The sequence below is a fragment of the Lissotriton helveticus genome, chromosome 5_1, assembly GCF_964261635.1.
Source record: "Lissotriton helveticus chromosome 5_1, aLisHel1.1, whole genome shotgun sequence".
In the NCBI taxonomy this organism is placed as follows: Eukaryota; Metazoa; Chordata; class Amphibia; order Caudata; family Salamandridae; genus Lissotriton; species Lissotriton helveticus.
In genome coordinates, this window is record NC_136065.1 from 763,896,842 (window position 1) to 763,920,406 (window position 23,565).

At 46.4% G+C, this 23,565-nt stretch overlaps 1 protein-coding gene across 1 annotated transcript in view; it reads left to right on the plus strand.

Moving 5' to 3' along the window:
• FAM241B (family with sequence similarity 241 member B) overlaps nucleotides 1–23,565 on the plus strand; it is a 123,096-nt gene that overhangs the window by 55,420 nt on the left and 44,111 nt on the right. Inside the window, exon 2 of the mRNA XM_078643240.1 lies at nucleotides 11,645–11,766. Coding sequence (XP_078499366.1) covers nucleotides 11,674–11,766 — 93 coding nt within the window. The 5' untranslated portion in view covers nucleotides 11,645–11,673. The remainder of the gene's footprint in view (nucleotides 1–11,644; nucleotides 11,767–23,565) is intronic.

Consider the following 23,565-nt stretch of genomic DNA (forward strand, 5'->3'; position numbering starts at 1 on the left):
CAAGCCGGGCCGAAGACGGCTGTAATGCCAGAAACCGGTCCCCGGAAGCTTGTTTCCTTCCCAGTGTAAGAATTGGCTTTTGTAGTTTGGTTTGCCCTGGTCCCATCATGCACTGGGACAGGAACAGACTAATTTGCATACAGCCAGGTTCTGAAACTGGGATGGTGCAATGAGCTAAAAAACGGTGTTGGATCTAGCCCTGATCTCTTGACTGGGTGAGAGTATCCTGCTTAATTCAGAGACTCTGTCCCTCACCACCCCTTGTTGTAAATAATTTTGTCCACCCTAAGCGTGGAAGGGTATACTCAGACATGAGTCCCTTGCTCATTGCACCATCAGGATTCAAGCAAGCCGGGCCGAAGACGGCTGTAATGCCAGAAACCGGTCCCCGGAAGCTTGTTTCCTTCCCAGTGTAAGAATTGGCTTTTGTAGTTTGGTTTGCCCTGTTCCCATCATGCACTGGGACAGGAACAGACTAATTTGCATACAGCCAGGTTCTGAAACTGGGATGGTGCAATGAGCTAAAAAACGGTGTTGGATCTAGCCCTGATCTCTTGACTGGGTGAGAGTATTCTGCTTAATTCAGAGACTCTGTCCCTCACCACCCCTTGTTGTAAATAATTTTGTCCACCCTAAGCGTGGAAGGGTATACTCAGACATGAGTCCCTTGCTCATTGCACCATCAGGATTCAAGCAAGCCGGGCCGAAGACGGCTGTAATGCCAGAAATCGGTCCCCGGAAGCTTGTTTCCTTCCCAGTGTAAGAATTGGCTTTTGTAGTTTGGTTTGCCCTGTTCCCATCATGCACTGGGACAGGAACAGACTAATTTGCATACAGCCAGGTTCTGAAACTGGGATGGTGCAATGAGCTAAAAAACGGTGTTGGATCTAGCCCTGATCTCTTGACTGGGTGAGAGTATTCTGCTTAATTCAGAGACTCTGTCCCTCACCACCCCTTGTTGTAAATAATTTTGTCCACCCTAAGCGTGGAAGGGTATACTCAGACATGAGTCCCTTGCTCATTGCACCATCAGGATTCAAGCAAGCCGGGCCGAAGACGGCTGTAATGCCAGAAACCGGTCCCCGGAAGCTTGTTTCCTTCCCAGTGTAAGAATTGGCTTTTGTAGTTTGGTTTGCCCTGTTCCCATCATGCACTGGGACAGGAACAGACTAATTTGCATACAGCCAGGTTCTGAAACTGGGATGGTGCAATGAGCTAAAAAACGGTGTTGGATCTAGCCCTGATCTCTTGACTGGGTGAGAGTATTCTGCTTAATTCAGAGACTCTGTCCCTCACCACCCCTTGTTGTAAATAATTTTGTCCACCCTAAGCGTGGAAGGGTATACTCAGACATGAGTCCCTTGCTCATTGCACCATCAGGATTCAAGCAAGCCGGGCCGAAGACGGCTGTAATGCCAGAAACCGGTCCCCGGAAGCTTGTTTCCTTCCCAGTGTAAGAATTGGCTTTTGTAGTTTGGTTTGCCCTGTTCCCATCATGCACTGGGACAGGAACAGACTAATTTGCATACAGCCAGGTTCTGAAACTGGGATGGTGCAATGAGCTAAAAAACGGTGTTGGATCTAGCCCTGATCTCTTGACTGGGTGAGAGTATTCTGCTTAATTCAGAGACTCTGTCCCTCACCACCCCTTGTTGTAAATAATTTTGTCCACCCTAAGCGTGGAAGGGTATACTCAGACATGAGTCCCTTGCTCATTGCACCATCAGGATTCAAGCAAGCCGGGCCGAAGACGGCTGTAATGCCAGAAACCGGTCCCCGGAAGCTTGTTTCCTTCCCAGTGTAAGAATTGGCTTTTGTAGTTTGGTTTGCCCTGTTCCCATCATGCACTGGGACAGGAACAGACTAATTTGCATACAGCCAGGTTCTGAAACTGGGATGGTGCAATGAGCTAAAAAACGGTGTTGGATCTAGCCCTGATCTCTTGACTGGGTGAGAGTATTCTGCTTAATTCAGAGACTCTGTCCCTCACCACCCCTTGTTGTAAATAATTTTGTCCACCCTAAGCGTGGAAGGGTATACTCAGACATGAGTCCCTTGCTCATTGCACCATCAGGATTCAAGCAAGCCGGGCCGAAGACGGCTGTAATGCCAGAAACCGGTCCCCGGAAGCTTGTTTCCTTCCCAGTGTAAGAATTGGCTTTTGTAGTTTGGTTTGCCCTGTTCCCATCATGCACTGGGACAGGAACAGACTAATTTGCATACAGCCAGGTTCTGAAACTGGGATGGTGCAATGAGCTAAAAAACGGTGTTGGATCTAGCCCTGATCTCTTGACTGGGTGAGAGTATTCTGCTTAATTCAGAGACTCTGTCCCTCACCACCCCTTGTTGTAAATAATTTTGTCCACCCTAAGCGTGGAAGGGTATACTCAGACATGAGTCCCTTGCTCATTGCACCATCAGGATTCAAGCAAGCCGGGCCGAAGATGGCTGTAATGCCAGAAACCGGTCCCCGGAAGCTTGTTTCCTTCCCAGTGTAAGAATTGGCTTTTGTAGTTTGGTTTGCCCTGTTCCCATCATGCACTGGGACAGGAACAGACTAATTTGCATACAGCCAGGTTCTGAAACTGGGATGGTGCAATGAGCCAAAAAACGGTGTTGGATCTAGCCCTGATCTCTTGACTGGGTGAGAGTATTCTGCTTAATTCAGAGACTCTGTCCCTCACCACCCCTTGTTGTAAATAATTTTGTCCACCCTAAGCGTGGAAGGGTATACTCAGACATGAGTCCCTTGCTCATTGCACCATCAGGATTCAAGCAAGCTGGGCCGAAGACGGCTGTAATGCCAGAAACCGGTCCCCGGAAGCTTGTTTCCTTCCCAGTGTAAGAATTGGCTTTTGTAGTTTGGTTTGCCCTGTTCCCATCATGCACTGGGACAGGAACAGACTAATTTGCATACAGCCAGGTTCTGAAACTGGGATGGTGCAATGAGCTAAAAAACGGTGTTGGATCTAGCCCTGATCTCTTGACTGGGTGAGAGTATTCTGCTTAATTCAGAGACTCTGTCCCTCACCACCCCTTGTTGTAAATCATGTTGCTACGTGGGCAGTGTAGTGTGTGCCCTCTAGTGTATTAGGGTGAGTGTATCTCCATGTATCAATTAGTTGATGGGTATCTATGGTGTCATTCAGCACCGTACGTGCTTTGGTGTAGTGGTGTGGTGCGGGATGCGATCTGTCCATGCTGGGGTTAAGTGTGACATTAAAATCACCTCCACTTTAAAAATCTTGTCCCACAGCGAAATAAAGTAGCCTGGGTCATCAATATTTGGGCCTTAGCAGCAGGCCAGTGTGACAGATTCAGACCCCAGTCTCCCCCACATTAAGCAATAGCGGCTCTGCGGATCCCCTGCAGTGCCCGCCAGATGAAATGGCACCCCCCTCTTCACCAGGATCACCGTACCTCTCGCGTAAGATGAGTAAGTGGAGAAGAGCCTGTGATCCGCCCATTTACTGGTGAAATTGGTAGATCTCTGTGTTGCAAAATGTGTTTCTTGTATCAGAGCTATATGTACTCGATGTCTGTCTAAATAAGCCTGTATATGCCTTTTCTTCCTTGGGTCATACAGGCCTCTAACATTCCACGTGATAATATTCAGTGCTTCAGAATCTTCATTAGCCTCACTTCTAGGAATCTCGCCTTGGCCGATTCAAACTACAGTATATGTCACTTATACCGTCATACAAAACACCTGGAATACTCTCCTGGTTACTGTGAAACAACTCAGCTGTGAAATTCGCATCTCACAAGAGCCACTGTCTGTTTTCGACATGTTAAACAACATTCCAACCAAGCAATCTCCCTACCTCTCCTCCCTCCCCTTCGCCATCTCAAGCACGCAAACTTCACAAAATTTTGCCGTCACATCTGAATCGCACTGGATCTCAATCACCTCCATTTGCATATGATTAAGTACTGATTCTATATTGAGAAAATCAAAGAATGCTGGTCTTCCAATGATTTAATATCAGCAAACCTTGTTTCAAACTTAGTTCTAAGGCTTAAAATGTTTTCTGCTATTTTTGATGCGATGCAGTTTCACCTAAACATGATTTGTTCATTTTGCATGTCGGAAAGTGCGTTAAATCTCCATTTTACAACTGCTTTTCCCAAAAAAGTAGCTTACATTTGAATACCTTAACTTGGGCACACCTGCTAGTAATAATCTGATCTTTTCCTTGCAGTTTTAAATCGTAATGGTGTTTTGTTATATCAACCACGAAGGATAAATCTGGTAACCATACTAGATCAGAAAACAAGCTTGTGCCTTGATTTATAGTTATTAAAAATTGACCTATTTCTTCTCTCAAGTCCCATAATTGTTTAAAAACCTTGGCACAGGATAGCTAAAGTACCTCAGTATAGTAGGACAAAGAGGAATATTTGCTTTCTAATTCACTCAAGAAAGCAGAAAACGGTCACTGATTTGAACCTAGAGATCTTATGAAATTGATAATTTTTAGGTTGAGCTTCCTTCGACCTGTTCTTATTTCTTCTGTGGGGTTTGGCACACCCACACATTGCCGTTGGTTCTTTCTTGTGACATTTATAAATGTTGGCTTTCTATTGGTCTATTCCACTGATTTGTCCCGCCTTTGGCAGCTCGTTTCAGCTCAGGCGATTTCACTTAGTTATTGCTTTTGTTGTCCGTCCCACGTTTCTCTTCACAGAGCATGCAATGTACCCACCCACACTCCTCCCCCTGCTTCACTGGCAGCCACGCAGGTACCGGGCGCATCGCCTTTTTCTCAATTGCTGTTCACCTAAAAATGCTCAAATATACATCAATGTTATTTGCAGCCTGACCCGTCACAACACTAGAGCCCGCCCCCACCACCACCTTTCACTACGACATCGCTGCTCGCAGTTCCCTCCCGTTAGAAATAACAGCAGCAACTGCGTAAGTGAGGCCCTTTTTGGGTCTCGCTGGCAAAATGCATCCGCAAGGATGCATGTGTCCAGCTGGAGACCTATAGCGATCAGTCTGGGGGGAAGGAGGACAAGAGGGTGCACAAGCTTTTTCAGGCTGGATTCGTGTGCGCGAACGCGCACGTTCCGTCCTGCGCCGCCCTCCCATACTCCCAGCCTAATGCGCATGCATGCATGCACACAGACAGACACACACACACACACGCGCACGCGCACACGCACTTACACAGACACGCAGGCACCCAGACAGGCAACCCCCTCCCCCACAGTCACACACGCATACACACAGACTCCAAGACGCACGCACGCACGCTCACACACATACACAGCCCGCCGCCGCGCGCACACACACATGCCCCCCCCCGCCCTCGCAGGCCAGCCACAAAGCCCCACTCACCGGCAGCAGGACTCTTCCTCCCTTCTTCGGCACCGGGGCGCAGGGTAGGCTCCTGCCTGCTCCGGTGCTGCAAACAATCGCGGCTCTTCCGGCTCTTCCGTGGGAGGCGGGGTAGGCTCCCGCCCTCCTACTTCCTGTTTCCGGTTGTCCCGCCCGGCCTGCCTGACTTCCTAGTCGCAGGTCGGCGGCGTAGCGCGGTTGCGCTTTTGGGATGCCATGTAAGTTATGTAAATACAAAACATATTGCATTACAAATGCTATAGGTATCACATTTGCGAAAGTTATAACTATTGGCATTGTAAATGACAAAGCTATTAATTTAGCTATTTAAAAAAAAAAAACATAAATAAAAACTTTGCCATTTACAATACCAATAGCTCAAACTTTCCTAATGCGAGACCCATTGCATTGCAAATGCTTGTTTTAACATGGCCCTTGCTTCACTGGCAACCACGCACGTACCGGGCAAATCGCTTTTTTAAAGATTGCTGTTCCACCTAAAAATGCTCAAATGTAAATCAATGCAGCGCCGATTTTACAAGCGCCATGCTATGTTATGTGCAGCTTTAAAGCGCCACATTTTAATTTTATCTGCAGCCGCTACGCTTTTTTCACTATTGCTCGCCAACCTCCATTTTTTTAAATGCTCAAATTTAGATTAGCGTGGCACTGATTTTAAAAGCCCTGCACTTTAATTTTATTTGCAGCTTCATCTGCTCCCCCTCCAGCCGCCAAAAACATGCTGCCCATTTGACGCTCCTAACACGTCTTCACCAGCGGCAAATGCCTCTTCCAGCCATAATAATCAGCCACTGTGCCGAGTGCCATCCTGCCCGCCTCCCCTTCTCTCCTGCAGCAGCTGATCAGCAGCCCACAACACCAGAACAAGTTGTGTGACTGCCAGAACCCGATGCATCTGAGTACTGGTTTTGTTACATATATCTTTAAAATATCAACTTACTTACATAGACTCGCAAATGGTACAGTTACTTATGCCTTCTTCGCTGCATGTAGGAGACATGCCACATCAGTTCTCCGAAATGCATTCTACTGCTCAAAGTGTTTCTATGAAAGAGGCAACAGATTGCCAGAGCTTGCCAACTGCCCCCAAAAATAGTGTTCATCGACTTATAAAGCAGACTGTAACAACACAAATAAAAATTCCAGTCATTATGGGAGGTTACAAATGCAGACAAGGCGGTACCAAGGAGGAACTACTGAGCCTATTCACAATTTAAGACCATGATTTTGCAAGGACGATAACAGGAGCCAATTGAAAAGATGAACAGAGCTTCTATGCTGTATCTCAATACAGCGTGCCTCACAGAGCAGCGCATGGGCTGCCGAGACTCCAACTAAAAATGCTTATAGATATGTAATATTATGTGTCAGAGACATACTTCAATGCTCTGTTTTCCAGCATGCTTGGGTCCCATTGGCAGGCCCTTTCACAGCTATCTGGCCTCAATACTCCCTCAGCCAAAAATGTGAACCACAAAGAGGAATGGTGGCAAAGAAACATTTGTTATAAATGTGTAATACACAATGGGATAGGCGTTTATAATATTAATGACAAACATAATCTGTGCTTTGTAGGACCCAGCAACATTTAATCAGGAAAGTACTTATTGATAGGGCCATAATCTCTACCAGAAATCATTACTGCAACAACATACACCTTGGATCACTGAACATGTTATTCAATAGCCAAGAAAACCTTGAAAATGTAGATGCTAAGACAGTAGCTATGTTCCCACGAAGATTATGATGATTTATTGCCTACATTTTAGGAGGCTTTGTTGGCTCCCAATATCTAATCTGGATTGGTGTAAGACATCTATAGATATTCACAGATGTATATTGAGAAGGATTTCATCGTATTTAGATAATCTCTTTTTGTTTATGTCCTTTTTGACAATATCAAGAAGGCTAGATTTGATGTTGGGAAAGTGCTTAGTTTCCAGTCACTGGATTTAGCACTTTATAAGTATTCTTATAATATTTAACATTGTTGAATTTTTTTATTTATTTATTCATTGCAGTTGCACTGTTTCGTGTTACATAAACATAGTGGAACCACATCCAGCAAGCCCTTCATAGATTTACAGACAGATGTCTTTTTTTATATGTGAAATTCTCCAAATCTTTCTTCTTGCGTTTTTATTTTTGTTATGCTCCCTACTTTACGGTGTTCCACAAAAATATGGAGCTCACAAGCCTTGTTCTCCAGATTTTTACTGTTTCAACACTGAATTCGAACTTTACTATTGTCTTCGTTAAATGACTGTATTACTACTACCGTTGTGATGCTTATCTCCTTAATTAAACTTTTATATTGCATATTCCTCCAACATACCTTATTACCGCCTATCATTTTTATTACACCTGGTTAGTTTAAACAAGAAAAACATCTGTAAATTTAGTGGCCCTCACAGACTTGATGAAGAGTGCTGACCTGATTCAGAAGGTGACAAGCCCCACGCAGGACACACTCTAGGTGGAATCTTCTCAAACCACCCGAACCTGCTTTTTACGGGCACACTGCCTTTGACCCGGACAGACCATGTGGGAGTTCAATATGAGATTCTCCTAGCTAACCATAATTGGGCAGAGAAAGGCCTTAAGATCCAGATTCAAAGCAGAGCCTGAAACAGAATTAAGAGCACAGACTTACAGGCTGCACTCATGGCATCTGTTGGTCAGTTACCATCTGATCCAGAAGAGGCGGTCACTCATTATGCAGCCTGGTTGGAGTCAGCCTGTTATACACTAGCTCCAGCTAAAACGCTACGACCTAGCAGGACCCATCCCACAGCCCCCTGGTATTCAGAAGAATTGCGGAGACAAAAACTTTCCTGTAAGCTTCTTGAGCGAAGCTAGAGGAAAGATTATATGGAAGAGGAGAAAAAAAAGTATAGACAAAGTCTGGCTATTTACAAACAACTCCTATTTGAAGCAAAGAAAAACTTCTTTACGTGGTGAATTAATTCTGCAAGCAATTCTACTAAAGAACTCTTTAAAACTGTCTCAAGTCTGGCCTCCCCCACCATGACAAAAGTTGAGGCAAGTCAGGAACTTTGCGATGATATCGTCATATTCTTTCTCTGAACAAAGTAGAAGCCATCTTTTTGAACTTTAGTCACCCTAATGTGAAGGAAGGATGGGTGCGGTAGGCGGGAAGGCAGCCAAATTCTGATCTCTCAACGGTTTTCAATAAATTCGGGCCGCTGTCCACAACAGAGACTGAGAAGCTGTTCCTCTCCACCCGATCAGGCTCCCCTTACGACCCCTGCCCAGTCTCAATAATTAAACAGGCACAGGTGCCTGCGGCCTTTGTACTCACCCTGTTGTTCAATACAATGTTTGAAGCCAGGCACTTCCCTAGGCCTTGTAATTTGGCCTCGATATTGTACATATTGAATAAGCCCAACCCGGACCCAAAGGAGCCAGATAACTTCCGACCCATATCTTGCCTCCCATTACCTGCACAACTGGTTGAGAAAACATGAACTCACAGCCTGGTACCTTTTTACCTGGAACCAATGCTCTGGACCCAACTCAGTTTGGGTTCAGAGAAGGGCATAGCACAGACTCCGCCCTGATAAAGTCTACGAAGAGATAAGAGAGGCGGTGGACAGGGGAGGCAAAGCAGCTCTGATTATGCTGGACCTGTCCGCAGCTTTTTTTTTTTTATACGGTCCATCATGATGTTCTGATGGACCGTTTGTCTGAGTTTGGTATTCAGGGCAAAGCTTATGATCTCCTTAGATCTTTTTTGTCGGACAGATCTCAATTGTGGCACTCGGTAATTTTAATTCCAAACATTTCTCGCTGCCGTGTGGAGTACCCCAGGGGTCCTCCCTCAGCCCTACTCCTCTGAATGTTTGTCTCCTCACTGGCTACCCTGATCAGGTTATTTGGCTTCAGCCTGACTTCGTACACTGACGACTCGCAAATTGTGGTGGCTTTACAGCCTGTTCAGACAACCAGAATTGAGGATAGGTTCCATGATTGCATGGCAGCAATCGGGAGCTGAATGTCACAAAATTGCCTGAAATCGAATTCTGGCAAGACCAAGGTCATCCTGTTCGGTAATGATCCTAACTTCTGGGCCCGAAGGTGGTGGCCAGAAGACATAGGGACACTTCCAACTCCTGTTAGGAAGGTGAATAACCTAGGAGTCATTATGGACGAAAAACTCAACTTCGGGGACCAAAGTAATGCAGTGGTATCTACTGTTTACTTTCTAATTATGATTACGAAAATACTGCCCTTTCTGCCTACAACTTATTAGCGGACCGTAGTCACTGCTCTTATTATGTCCAGACTCGACTACTGCAATAGCCTGTATTTAAATATACAGGAACGTTTTGCGAACAAATTGCAACTGCTACAAAATGCAGCTGCAATGCTGATTACAGGTACTCCCAAATTCGCCTCCATCTCTAAGGAACTGAGAAAACTGCATTGGCTGCCAGTCAAGAATCGAGTGCTGTTTAAAACTCTTAGTACTGTGTTCAAGGCACTTCAAGTAATAGGCCTTGATTTTTTGAAACAGAAATTGCAGTGGTATATATCCGGAAGAACCCTGCGCACCGGAGGAGCCAAGCTGCTGACTGTGCCACTCGTCAAAAAATCCACATGGGGTGGGAGATGTTTTATGGTATGCGCAGCTAAACCTTCAAATGAGCTTCCCCGTAGTTTGTTGAAAGGCCCCTGACTTCCTCACCTTTCGGGGAGGACTGAAAACCTGGCTTTTCTCTCGCTAATCCTGGTCTTTTGGTTATGTTCTCAAAGAATTAGTGGTTCAGCGCCAGGACACCTCCGGGTAATTGTCGCGCTTTACAAATAGTGATAACATAACAGCAGTTTTCTCCTTTTTTGCTGAGCAAATTATGTTTCAGTTGGTTTAAATGGATTCATAATGGCCTTGTCTATTCCCAATCCTTTCCATAAAGGCCAGTAAGGCCTACAGAGAAGACAGTTATGTCTCACTCAGTCAACCACTTGATATCAGAATGTGTGCTTATCTGAGGGAAGAGAATAAAATAAATATCTGACGCATCGTTTATAGTGAAAATGGAATTTTATGAATAATCTGTCACATTATAAAGCACATTTAACGGATGAATTTGTACAAAATTACACTAGACCATGAACCAAATTCCATGCATGTTACCACAAATTAATAAATTATGATTAAATAAGTAAAAATAGCCTTTGCTAATCTGTCTTCATTGTCTACTACAACTTGAAGGAGGCAAAATATTTAGGCCGTGGGCAGGAATTAAACGCAGAAGACGGGTTAAGCAGAAGGGGATAAAACATTAATTAAATGAGCAAATGGGTTGAAGGGGAAATAACGTTTACGTTTATTTACCTTTTGTGCTAAAGAGCCATGGATTAAAAAAAAAATCCACTATTTTCCTTTTTTATTTTGTATGGCATTGTTAATGCACCATTCTCCAGTTGTATTAATTGTATATATTTGTTATAGATAGTTCACTTGTAATGAAAATACTGCAACTGAAAGGTCCCGCCTGCTACTATGATAGAGGCTGGAATTAGGTCTCGAAAAAGATTTTAACTAATATCTGATATTTCGATATTCAATTGGGGTTTCAAGGATGCTACTTTTCCTTCATTCAGTTTGTGACTTTTGCCCAAGGCACTCATTTATTTGAAAGATCATGAAATAGAACGGTTTAAGAGATGTTTAACATAGATTAAAAAAAATTAGAGGTTCATAAGCAACAAAGATATTTTTCTGAGTTAGTGAAAATAATTTGTTGCCTTGTGGTTTTTTCTATAGTTATACAAACTCATACACTGAAAGTGAAAAGGATAATTAAACATCCAACTAAATTCATTATTGAAAGACGATCCTCCTTCTCCAAAGACGTCTATTGTCAAATGATGTGCTTTTTATACATTCCATGCTATGTATGTGATTAGGTGAATTTGGCAGTATGCATAAGATACAAGTGCAGATACTGAGTATCCTGCTAATGGAGTAAAATAATCAAGTGACTCAGTTTACCTCAACATAAGCAACTGTATCAAATTATGTTTAGGTTACCAATAGATAACAATTAGGATCTAATTATTTTAATGTCTACTACTTATTGTCTAGTGCAAAAACCATGGAAAAGGATACGAGACAAATGACATAATAGGAACTGAATAATTATCCTCCTTCATGGTCCCAGTGTTTGTTGGGTAATGAAAAAGAAAGCACAAATGTTTCAATTAAAATTCTGAGCCTCTATCACATTTGTTGATCTTTGGGTTTTACTGCAGCTTTGAAGCAAAGTATTGCACCTCGGACGATGGTCCGGATTTTAGCCAATGGAGAAATTGTACAAGACGATGACCCCCGTGTCAGGGCCAACCCTCAGCACAGGAACAACACTGCTTCCCAGGTAAATATTCTGTAAATGTCGTGTGGGAGAAGAGGCTCTAAAAGTCTGAAATTCTGTTTATGGTTGTAATACATAGACCATTCACAGCCTGAGGTTGTAGACTAGAGATATGGAGAGGGAACATCTGCATAAACCAGGAATATTTCTTTTGCCGGTTTTCATATTCTTTGCTCGTTTGAACGAGACTCAAATGTATATAAGTGGAGGAAACTATTGAATTAGAATCCGCCCTAAATATTTTCAGACTCCGATATTTCCTGTATTGTTCCTGTGGATTTGAACCTTAAATAAATATGCATTTCCTAATTAAAGGTCACACGTGTATTAGCATTACTTTGATTTCATGCTGTAACTGTCATTACTTTGACACACATAAAGGTTTTTTTGTTTTGCAAGGGTAAAATAGGCAGTTTGAACGGGTGCTGATACCACATATGCAGGAAGTATGTTAAACAACTATTTGTCATTTTGAGATATGCCTATCTTTTGTTACTGTCTGCTGTCCAGTTAAGAAAAAAATAATAATAATTAAACTACAAACCAAAAGTGATGTGGTATAGGGAGGCTCCTTAGATATAACTACTCCTATAGCTATCTAAGAAAGCTTAATATCTGTATGAACCAGATATGTGTCTACCACTATGGTTGTATATGTAATTGACACACATAATTTAACGCACCAGGGATCTTTGACCATTATATTAACTTTGCTAAGTACCCTTTAACTTCTAGAACACATCCTGTGTCTGGAAAACGCAAATTGCATTGGGTTTATCATGCAGAGGTCTTTTATGGTTTTGTCTGCACAGCTCTTGTACTTGTACGTAATCTATCTTAAAAGGGACTTATAGCATGCCTTCAACTGTTATTTTTCTGTGTCCTCGCCACTTTGTTTTTCCTTTGTTTCTATTGGCTGTAGCGTTATTTTTGTTGTTGTTCCTTGTGTGTTTTCTTATCAGTGTCCCATGGCCAAGTGTTGTTTTAATCGGCAGCATCCTGTGGCTGCATGCATTTAGAGTGTGCTTGTTTTCGTTTCATGCCCACTATCCTTATGCATGTGTTCCGTCTTTCCACTACCAGCATCGATGGACAGCTTGGCGGGCTTCTGTGCTACAAGAGCGCTGCACCACTTTGATATTTGAACACTCCTGGAACTCATGAACAGGATTTCTGTTGCATTCTGGTCCCCTCCTTTCCCTAAAGCGGAGGTGACGGTAGTTACTGTAACTCCCTGTAGGAGAGTAGGGTCTGCTATCCTATGGTCACCCCAAATTTTTGCTTTTTGCTTCACTGGTTTTCGACTTACTGAGGCTGTGGGCCTGCTAATCAGACCCCCAGCCTGCTGTTCTCTCTCTAAATTAGTAATACATGTGCTATAGGTACATACCACAATTGGAAATGGACTCCTTGTCAGCCCCTGTACTATGCACTATAGGTGCTCAGGGCATAGGTGCCACCAAGGCCTACCAGGGGCTGCAGCATATCTTTTGCCACCCTTGGCTGGTTCTTAAATTGACACAACTGGCTGATCACTCAGCTGGGGCAAGATGGTGTAATCACCTCTTGCTTAGATATAGTATACCAATATCTAAACCTATATCTGGACACATATAAACCTGTGAGCCACTCCTATGGAAGGCCTTATCAATCCTGGAGGCAGAGTGCGTGGTTTAATGTGAGATGGAGCTCTAGCATGAGCTGAGCCTGTCTGCAGCTGTCGGGAACAAGTCCCTAAGCTGTTCCGGGATAATGCCATACCATATACTATTAAGTGCATTATAATCCTCGCGGTTCTATGGCAACTTTGGTTTGGCTTTATCAAAACATGTCGTGTAAGGTGTCAAACGATTTGGAATACTATCCCCTCGCCAGTCCTGGCGACGGGGATAGCATTCCACCCCTCTAGTGGGAGAAGACATGTTACTTTACTAAAATGCGGTTGATTTTTAAAAGAGCCTCAGATCCACAAAATGGATGCTTCTGCCACAGACACGGGTCTGACCTCCTGCAGCTGACCGAAACTCAGCCAAGGAGGCCTGGACAAAGGGTTTCCTGTCACAGGGAGGTGTCACACCCCCCCAGACAGGAGATAGTGGATTGTAGCAGGGAGGTTTGAAAGAAACCAGACACTGCATGGGGAGCACAAGGCTGCCCCTTGCATAATCCGGCCAAACCGGTTCTGGGGCTCACCAGCCCCCGTCCCAGCGTGGCCTGGATCAAAGGAAAGGGGTGTACCCACCCCCTTCCTAGGTCCCACCCATAGGAGGGGACCTAGAAGGTAATCCAGCCCCCTAGATTGGTATAAGAATGGGAGCAGTGCCAATGCACTGCAGATTATCCTGATGAAACATAAGAAACGAAACTCTGGACCCTTCGACATCCTACTCAACGTAGAAGACTGAAGCATCTCCCTTGTGGTCAAGGAGTGACCACCCTGTGCAAACAGGCACCATCCAGCACCTCGACGTCTGCTTTGTTGCAGTTCCCGCCGGAACTCGAGCGAGATAGACGAGATCAAGCTTGCCTGCCTTCTTACAGCCCGATCCACAGTCCCTGCAGAGCTGAGACCCGTGGAGGCGACCGGAAGCGTGGGGCACGCCATCTTGAAAAGACCACGAGACGCTGACCGTGCAGCCCACGAGTGACCCTCGAAGCTGTACACCGGGGTTTGAGAAGCCCCAACCCTGAGCCACTCTTGCACCGAAGTTCACCCCTCTACACTCAACGAGTGCTGCATGGGGCCCTTCTGCGTTCTTTGGCTCAACGCGTTGGCCCGGTCACTTGCCAGCTGGCTTGTGGCCCCTGTGCCGGCGAAAACCTAAATACGACTTGTGATTCTGGTTGCTCCAGACTTGCACCAGCTCCTCTGAAAAGGAGCACCCACTCTGATCCTCCTGGTCTGAGTGAGAAGCTATCTTCCAGTTCCGCGTGGATTGCTCTTGCCAAGTATTGTTTGCTCCAATCTTGAAGCCGACAGTGCCGACGGTGAGAGCCTACGTGGGACAGCTCGTGACCCGCTCCTGGACGTCGCAGATGCCCCAGAGCCCACGTGGCAGCGGAGAGAAGCTCCTCGACAACCACCTGATTGCGCCCGACATTGCCTGGTTCCGTCCTGGTTCCACCCTGGTCACTGCTGAGTGACCCAGACTCTGTCCCCTCTGCTTTCAGGTACTTTTCGACTCTGATCCACCCTTGGATCACACCGGACACTTCTCCTTCACATCGCCTGCAGCATCTTCAGCTTCAAGCACCCAGAACCTGCTTGACGAAACCCAACGCCACTTCGACCCTATGCACCCGCTTCCTGTGGGTGAGGTAACATTGCAACGCCGGTGTTCCCACACTGGTACACACCTCTAGGGTCTGTGTCTAAAGTTTTGTCCTTCTAGATTCATCGGAAGTATCCTAAAACTCTGTTTGTGTAACTTTTAGGCACCATTGACTAACATTGGTGCATGCGTGTGCTTTAAGCACTGCACCCGAATCCCGCGGGCTTTTCCCGACTTCAGCATTGCTTGTCCCGACTGCTCCCAGCGATTCCCTAGGCCCTAGGCCTAACCACTGTTCGATTGGTATCTCTTATACCGCTTTCTTAGTATACGGTCTGAGTGGCCTCCCGCCCTCATCCATAATTGTGCAACTTTGTATGTTATACTGTGCTTTTGATTTAACGCTTGTGCCCCTTTGTTCATAAAGAGTACTGGGGATTATTTTTAGAAATAAACATATATATTGTTATAATATATACTTGTGTGGTGTCCTTTCATTTGATATTACAGGACTGTGATTGGTAAAACAGCTCGCTTAACACGACCTCTTGAGTTTAGCCTTTAAGGCTGCTTAGTCTATGCTACCATTAAGATAGCTTGTCTACAAGGTTGACTTACAACCAGACACCATACGGGATAGTTTGGACTGATACAAGGTGGTTCCAGAATTGGAAACATCATATATCAGGCCAACTTCTCACATTGGTACGCAGCGGTGCGGATTTGAGCTTGCTGTTGTTTTACCATTGCAATCTTTTTATCAAATTGAAAGATCACATCAAGTACCTTAGGTACATATAAATCAAAAGCTTAGCATATTTAAGTTCTACTGAACTTAGTAGTTGTAGATTAAAGGGAGTAGCACATCCTGACTACAACTCACTATCAAGGTACAGTAGGTAAACACTTAGTGTAGGTAGGTGCATCACTTACACCACACTAGAGTCATGTCTGGCACAGGTGAAGCTCCAAGCTCTCTGCCTGTGACAGTTGACCTTACCAAGGCAACTTCCAGCTATGACAAACTTAGCCACAAAGACTTGTGTGCCTTGTGCATTGCAAGGGGGCTAAAAAGGGGCAGAAGTCCCACCAGTCCTACCCTGATAGCCATTCTGGAAAAGGATGACTTAGATAAGGCGAGTGCAGCTCCTTTAAAATTAGGAGATGGAGTGAACCCCCCTGTGACTGAGACCACTCCAGAGGAGGAAGAAGAAGAGGAGGAGGAGGAATCCGAAGTAGAGGAACCTGAAGATCAGGATCAGAGGGGTAACCAGGTTGTAGTTGCCAGGCTTAACCAGGCCAACTTAGACCTACTTGGGAATGGAGAGGGCCAGCACCTCCCCAGATCCCATAACATCATTCTCCCAGGCAACAGAAGAGTGAGATCTCCATCAGGGGACTCTCATATTTCTAGTGCCTCAAGAGAATCTCAGAGAGGAATGACTCCCTCTCAGAAGATAGAGCATAAGGCAATGATGAGGGCTGTCAAACTCCAGATAGAGAGGGAGGAGGTAGCCCTGGCTCAAGCTAGACTTGCTTTAACAAGAGAACAGAAGTTGTGTGGCTTAGATGCCACTGGTGGCAGCATAATTCCTAGAGAGAAAGACGGGTGCTATGATAATAGAAACCTGACAAAAATTGTGCCCCCCTACAAGGAAGGGGATGACATCCCCAAATGGATGACTGCTCTTGAGAGAGCCTGCATGGTACAGCAGGTTCCTCAGGATCACTGGGCTGCAATTTTATGGTACTCCTTTTCTGAGAAAAGGGAGGGATAGGCTCCTCACAGTTAGACCTGAGGATGCCAAAAACTACTCTGTCCTGAAGAGTGCTCTTATTGAAGGGTTTGGCCTAACCACTGAGCAATACAGGTTGTTGTTCAGAGACAAAGAAAAAAGTTCCACAGCAGATCAACCGAAAAGCACCTCCAATTTCCAAAGTCCCTTAAAATATTCAGTCTTATTGTGCTGTCAACCTCCAGGGCCTGCTGTGGTGGTTCAGTCCCACTGGAATTCCAGACAGAGAATATAAAAAGTAGTGGAGGCAGCACCAACTTGAAGTAAATCAACACGACCAAAGTTTTTTTATCCAAAAATATATTTTTATTTTCGTATTTTGAAAGTGCACAGGACAGCCAACACGTTTCGCTCCCCAACCATGGGAGCTTCGTCAGGGCATATGTACTAGATGGTTTTTCTCACAGTTGTGCAGTCAAATTTGTAAAAAGAAGAGGAACTGGCCAGTATAATGGTATATAAACTAGTGCAGATATTCCAAGTAGAAATAGGGTATCCAAAGCGTCAGGGTCCGTCAGGTTATTCACAAAATTATCATAACAGATAGTATTAATATCAAAGGTTGTCGTAACGCAAAGCGACGTATGTGCAGTCCTTGATAAGCTGCTGAAACACACGTGCTTCAAAGGTTTAACAAAGCGTGACGGCCCACGACGGATTTTCTCAAATGGATGACTGCTCTTGAGAGAGCCTGCATGGTACAGCAGGTTCCTCAGGATCAGTGGGCTGCAATTTTATGGTACTCCTTTTCTGAGAAAGGGAGGGATAGGCTCCTCACAGTTAGACCTGAGGATGCCAAAAACTACTCTGTCCTGAAGAGTGCTCTTATTGAAGGGTTTGGCCTAACCACTGAGCAATACAGGTTGTTGTTCAGAGACACCCAAAAAGCACAGACTCAGGACTGGACTGATTTTGTTGATTGTGCCACTAAGGCTCTGGAGGGTTGGCTGCAGGGAAGTAAAGTCTCAGACTATACAGGATTGTACAATCTTATAATGAGAGAGCAGATCCTTAATAACTGTCAGAACCAGCTGTTGCATCAATACCTTATTGACTCTGATCTGACCTCTCCCCAAGAATTGGGAAAGAAGGCAGACAAATGGGTCAGAACAAGGATTAAGCAGAAACCCCAGAACCAAGGTGGTGACCAGAAGGTGTCTGAGCGAAGCCGGGGTCGTTGGTCCTGCGCTGTGCTGGCTACAGTCATTCCTCACGGAAAGATGTTTCCAGGTACAGCAAGGGACATGTCGCTCAGTTGAGATGCCATTAGATCAGGGAGTGCCTCAGGGCTCAGCTCTGAGCCCCACTCTTTTTAATCTTTATATGGCCTCCCTGGCGAAAGTTGTACAATCATTTGGGGTGGAATTGGTGTCGTACGCCGACGACACCCAGCTGCTGATCTCCTTATCGCAGAACACCTCTAACACCCCCACCAACTTTAAATCCTGTATGCAGGCACTAGCTGAGTGGATGGACTCCCATTGCTTAAAGCTCAATGGCTCTAAAACAGAGGTGTTGGTGGTGGGGGGAAAAAGCGAAAACTGGTCAGCTGAGTGGTGGCCTTCATGCCTGGGCCCTACTCCTATACCGTGTGAGGAGGCTAAGAATTTAGGAATCTGGATGAACCCCTCTCTCTCATATGATGGCCACATAAGGCGTCTTGTGGGCAAATGTTTTGGAATACTAAAGACCCTAAATAAAACCTTAGACCTCCTACCCTTAGCGGCCAGAAGGACACTAACACAGGCACTGGTGACCTCGCGGTTGGACTATGGAAACATTTTGTTCCTAGGGGCAACCGAGGGCAGCCTAGGCCGCCTACAAGTCATACAGAACTCCGCCGCCAGACTGGTGTTAAGAAGACCTAGGAGAGCTAACTCGCAAAAGGCGCTGGATGCGCTTCATTGGCTGCCTGTTAAGAAACGTGTGCTGTTTAAGTGCCTCCTCTTCTGTCACCGAATTGTCTGGGACAGGCCGCCCGCATACCTAAAGGATTTAGTCAGCCGATATGAACCAACTAGGACCCTCCGTTCGGAGGGTGCCGGACTGCCGACAGTCCCATGGATAAGGAAGGCTAGATTAGGTGGACGATCCTTTGCGCTCCTAGCAGCTCAACAATGGAATAAACTTCCCCCTGCTCTGAGACTGGAGAGCAGTGAAGCGAGGTTTAGGGCCATGCTTAAAACACTACTATACACTGCGTAGATCATAGGCTCTTATGTCATGCTGTTTCACTGATAGCTTCAGCGCGGGGACACGCCGCGATGGCGTTACTGAGCGCTCTATAAGCTCTTTTATTATTATTATTATTAAGGGTGGGAATCAGAAAGATAAAGAAAAGGACCAGAAGTCTTCAGGCCCCCAAACTAGTAATAAGGAGGGTGGTTCCCAAAATGGAAACAAGAAAAAGAAGAATGATGGCCCAAAGAAACCTTGGTGTAATACCTGCAAATCAGTTTCACACTGGGGCAGTGAATGCACCAAGAAAAATCCAGTCCTCACCACTGCAGCTCCTAAAGCACCTGCACCCCCTAGTACAGTTAGCAGTGGTGGTACACAACCAAAGGGTATAGTAGGGTTAACCTTGGGTACTGAGATGGAATCTGGCCTAGTCAGAGTCCCTACTCAGGCAGTTCTCCTATATGATGTGGACTTATCTTTGTCCACTACAGTGAGTCCCAGTAACCTGGGCAAATATAGGCAGACCCTTTGATAAATGAGAAACTGGCTCAGGCCTACAGGGACACATGTGCCAGTGTCACTATGGTGACACCTGACTTTGTGGATCCTGGACAGATTGTACTAGGTGAGAGTTACCTAGTGACTAATGCAAGCAACTCCACTACTACACATAGTGTGGCTGTTGTGAACTTCTCCTGGGGAGGGGTAGATGGCCTAAAGAAAGTTGTTGTGAGTGCAGACCTCCCAGTAGACTGTCTGTTAGGCAATGATCTTGAAAGCTCAGTTTGGTCAGAAGTGGAGTACAGGACTCATGCAGAAATGCTAGGGATTTCAGCACATGTCCTTGCAGTGACAAGGACTCAGGCTAAGAAGTGCCTTCCTGAACCAGTGGTGGATCTTGGAACAATAGACCAACCACAACCCAAGAGAAGGAGCAAGAGGGTTAAGGCTGTGCCTTCCCCCTTGCCCCAGGTTGAGGATCAGATTTCACAGGAAGCTGATTCTGCAGTCCAAGAGGAGACTGTCTCTGAGGAACTTGAGCCTGACCAGGTTGAGTTTCTGGGGGCAGGGGGACCCTCAAGGGCAGACCTGGGGCAGGCCCAATTAGATTGCCCTTCACTTGAACCCCTCAGACAGCAAGCTGCTGCTGAGGCTGCAGGGAATGCTCAAGGTGCCCATAAAGTATATTGGGATGATGGACTCCTTTACACAGAGGCTAGAGACCCCAAGCCTGGTACCACCAGGAGGTTGGTTATACCTTTGAAGTTTAGGGGTTTCCTTCTCACCTTGGCCCATGATATTCCCCTTGCAGGACACTTAGGCCAGAACAAGACTTGGGACAGGCTTGTTCCTCACTTTTTACTGGCCTCATATGTCAGAAAATGTCAAGGAGTTTTGTCGCTCCTGTGTCACTTGCCAAGCCAGTGGTAAGTCAGGTTGCACAACAAAGGCCCCCCTCATACCACTACCTGTGGTGGGGGTACCCTTTGAAAGAGTTGGAATAGACATTGTGGGTCCCATGGATCACCTGGACCTCCTCCAGCACGGTCGCTCCCCCCATGCTCCCTGATCCCAGCTCCTGTTGACGATCTGGCCGAGACTACAGAACTGTAACTGCATTTATTTAATTAATTCCGCCTTGCGGTGTGTTTATTTATTTTCATTCCGCCTCGCGCTGCATTTATTTAATTAATTCCGCCTTGCGGTGTGTTTATTTATTTTCATTCCGCCTCGCGCTGCATTTATTTAATTAATTCCGCCTTGCGGTGTGTTCATTTATTTATTTCAGCCTCGCGCTGTGTTGGTTTAATAAATTTAGCCTTTAGCCCCCGGTGCCCTGTGACCCTCCATCTTGTTGTGTGTCCCCTGGCCCGCCCCTCCTCCCTGCTACCGCCTCCCAGCTGCTGCCCCTCCCACGCTCCGCCCCCTCCACCATCCATTTATGGCCAATGCCCCCACGCGCAGCGTCCACGCGCTTCGGCCACGCCGAAGGTGCGCCAAAGGTAAGCCCGTCTACGCCCGTCCGCGCCTGGACCGCGCCCAGCGCAAGACCCCCTGCCCCTCGCGCAGCCCAGCCCCCCCGCGTTACCTATGATGCCGCCTCCCTCCTAGCCCTTAACCCCGGTCGCGCCCCCAACTGCGTCCAAGCCGCTCCTGGACACACCCATGGACCTTTCTCCTGCTACTCCTGCAAATTCAGCGGCACCGACAACATCTCCGATACGACTACACCACAGATTCCCAACCCCAACCACCTACAATGCATCCTTCTCAACACCCGCTCGGTCCACAGACACGCCATTGACCTATGGAACCTTCTAGACACCTTCTCTCCAGACGTCGCCTTCCTAACGGAAACATGGATGAACGCTTCCTCCGCACCAGACATCACCATTGCCATCCCTGAAGACTATAAGATCACTCACAAAGACCGTACCAGCCACACAGGAGGAGGAATCGCTATCGTCCATAAGAAATCAATCCGCATCTCAACCAGCTCTGACACCAACCTCGCCAACTCCGAACACCTTCACTTCCAGATCCACATCGACCCCAAAACCACTCTCAGAGGCACTCTCCTCTACAGACCACCAGGACCCCGCGCAAAATTCAGTGAAGACATCACGGACTTCATCTCTCCACACGCGATCCCCTCCAAAGACTATATTCTTCTAGGAGACTTCAACTTTCATCTTGAAAAGATAAACGACCACAACACCGCCAATGCACTGCAGATAATCCTGATGAAACATAAGAAACGAAACTCTGGACCCTTCGACATCCTCCTCAACGTAGAAGACTGAAGAATCTCCCTTGTGGTCAAGGAGTGACCACCCTGTGCAAACAGGCACCATCCAGCACCTCGACGTCTGCTTTGTTGCAGTTCCCGCCGGAACTCGAGCGACAGAGATCGAGATCAAGCTTGCCTGCCTTCTTACAGCCCGATTCACAGTCCCTGCAGAGCTGAGACCCGTGGAGGCGACCGGAAGCGTGGGGCACGCCATCTTGGAAAGACCACGAGACGCTGACCGTGCAGCCCACGAGTGACCCTCGAAGCTGTACATCGGGGTTTGAGAAGCCCCAACCCTGAGCCACTCTTGCACCGAAGTTCACCCCTCTACACTCCACGAGTGCTGCGTGGGGCCCTTCTGCTTTCTTTGGCTCAACGCGTTGGCCCGGTCACTTGCCAGCTGGCTTGTGGCCCCTGTGCCGGCGAAAACCTAAATACGACTTGTGATTCTGGTTGCTCCAGACTTGCACCAGCTCCTCTGAAAAGGAGCACCCACTCTGACCCTCCTGGTCTGAGTGAGAAGCAATCTTCCAGTTCCGCGTGGATTGCTCTTGCCAAGTGTTGTTTGCTCCAATCTTGAAGCCGACAGTGCCGACGGTGAGAGCCTACGTGGGACAGCTCGTGACCTGCTCCTGGACGTCGCAGATGCCCCAGAGCCCACATGGCAGCGGAGAGAAGCTCCTCGACAACCACCTGATTGCGCCCAACATTGCCTGGTTCCGTCCTGGTTCCACCCTGGTCACTGCTGAGTGACCCAGACTCTGTCCCCTCTGCTTTCAGGTACTTTTCGACTCTGATCCACCCTTGGATCACACCGGACACTTCTCCTTCACATCGCCTGCAGCATCTTCAGCTTCAAGCACCCAGAACCTGCGTGACGAATCCCGACGCCACTTCGACCCTATGCACCTGCTTCCTGTGGGTGAGGTAACATTGCAACTCCGGTGTTCCCACACTGGTACACACCTCTAGGGTCTGTGTCTAAAGTTTTGTCCTTCTAGGTTCATCGGAAGTATCCTAAAACTCTGTTTGTGTAACTTTTACGCACCATTGACTAACATTGGTGCATGCGTGTGCTTTAAGCACTGCACCCGAATCCCGCGGGCTTTTCCCGACTTCAGCATTGCTTGTCCCGACTGCTCCCAGCGATGCCCTAGGCCTAACCACTGTTCGATTGGTATCTCTTATACCACTTTCTTAGTAAATGGTCTGAGTGGCCCCCCGCCCTCATCCATAATTGTGCAACTTTGTATGTTATACTGTGCTTTTGATTTAACGCTTGTGCCCCTTTGTTCATAAAGAGTACTGGGGATTATTGTTTAGAAATAAACACATATATTGTTATAATATATACTTGTATGGTGTCCTTTCATTTGATATTACAGGACTGTGATTGGTAAAACAGCTTGCTTAACATGACCTCTTGAGTTTAGCCTTTAAGGCTGCTTAGTCTATGCTACCATTAAGATAGCTTGTCTACAAGGTTGACTTACAACCAGACACCATAAGGGATAGTTTGGACTGATACAAGGTGGTTCCAGAATTGGAAACATCATATATCAGGGCAACTTCTCACACTGCCCTAAATGGAGCACCTGCATCAATGGAGCCTTCATGTGTCCACGCCTGTACTGGAACTGATAAATTACTGTGTATGCTCTGAAAGGAGCTCTAGTTTACGCATTGCTGTTTCTTGTTGCTATTCCTGCTGCATGTTTATTCAGCGCGAGCCGCTGATGTGGCATTACCTTCTTTGAAGATT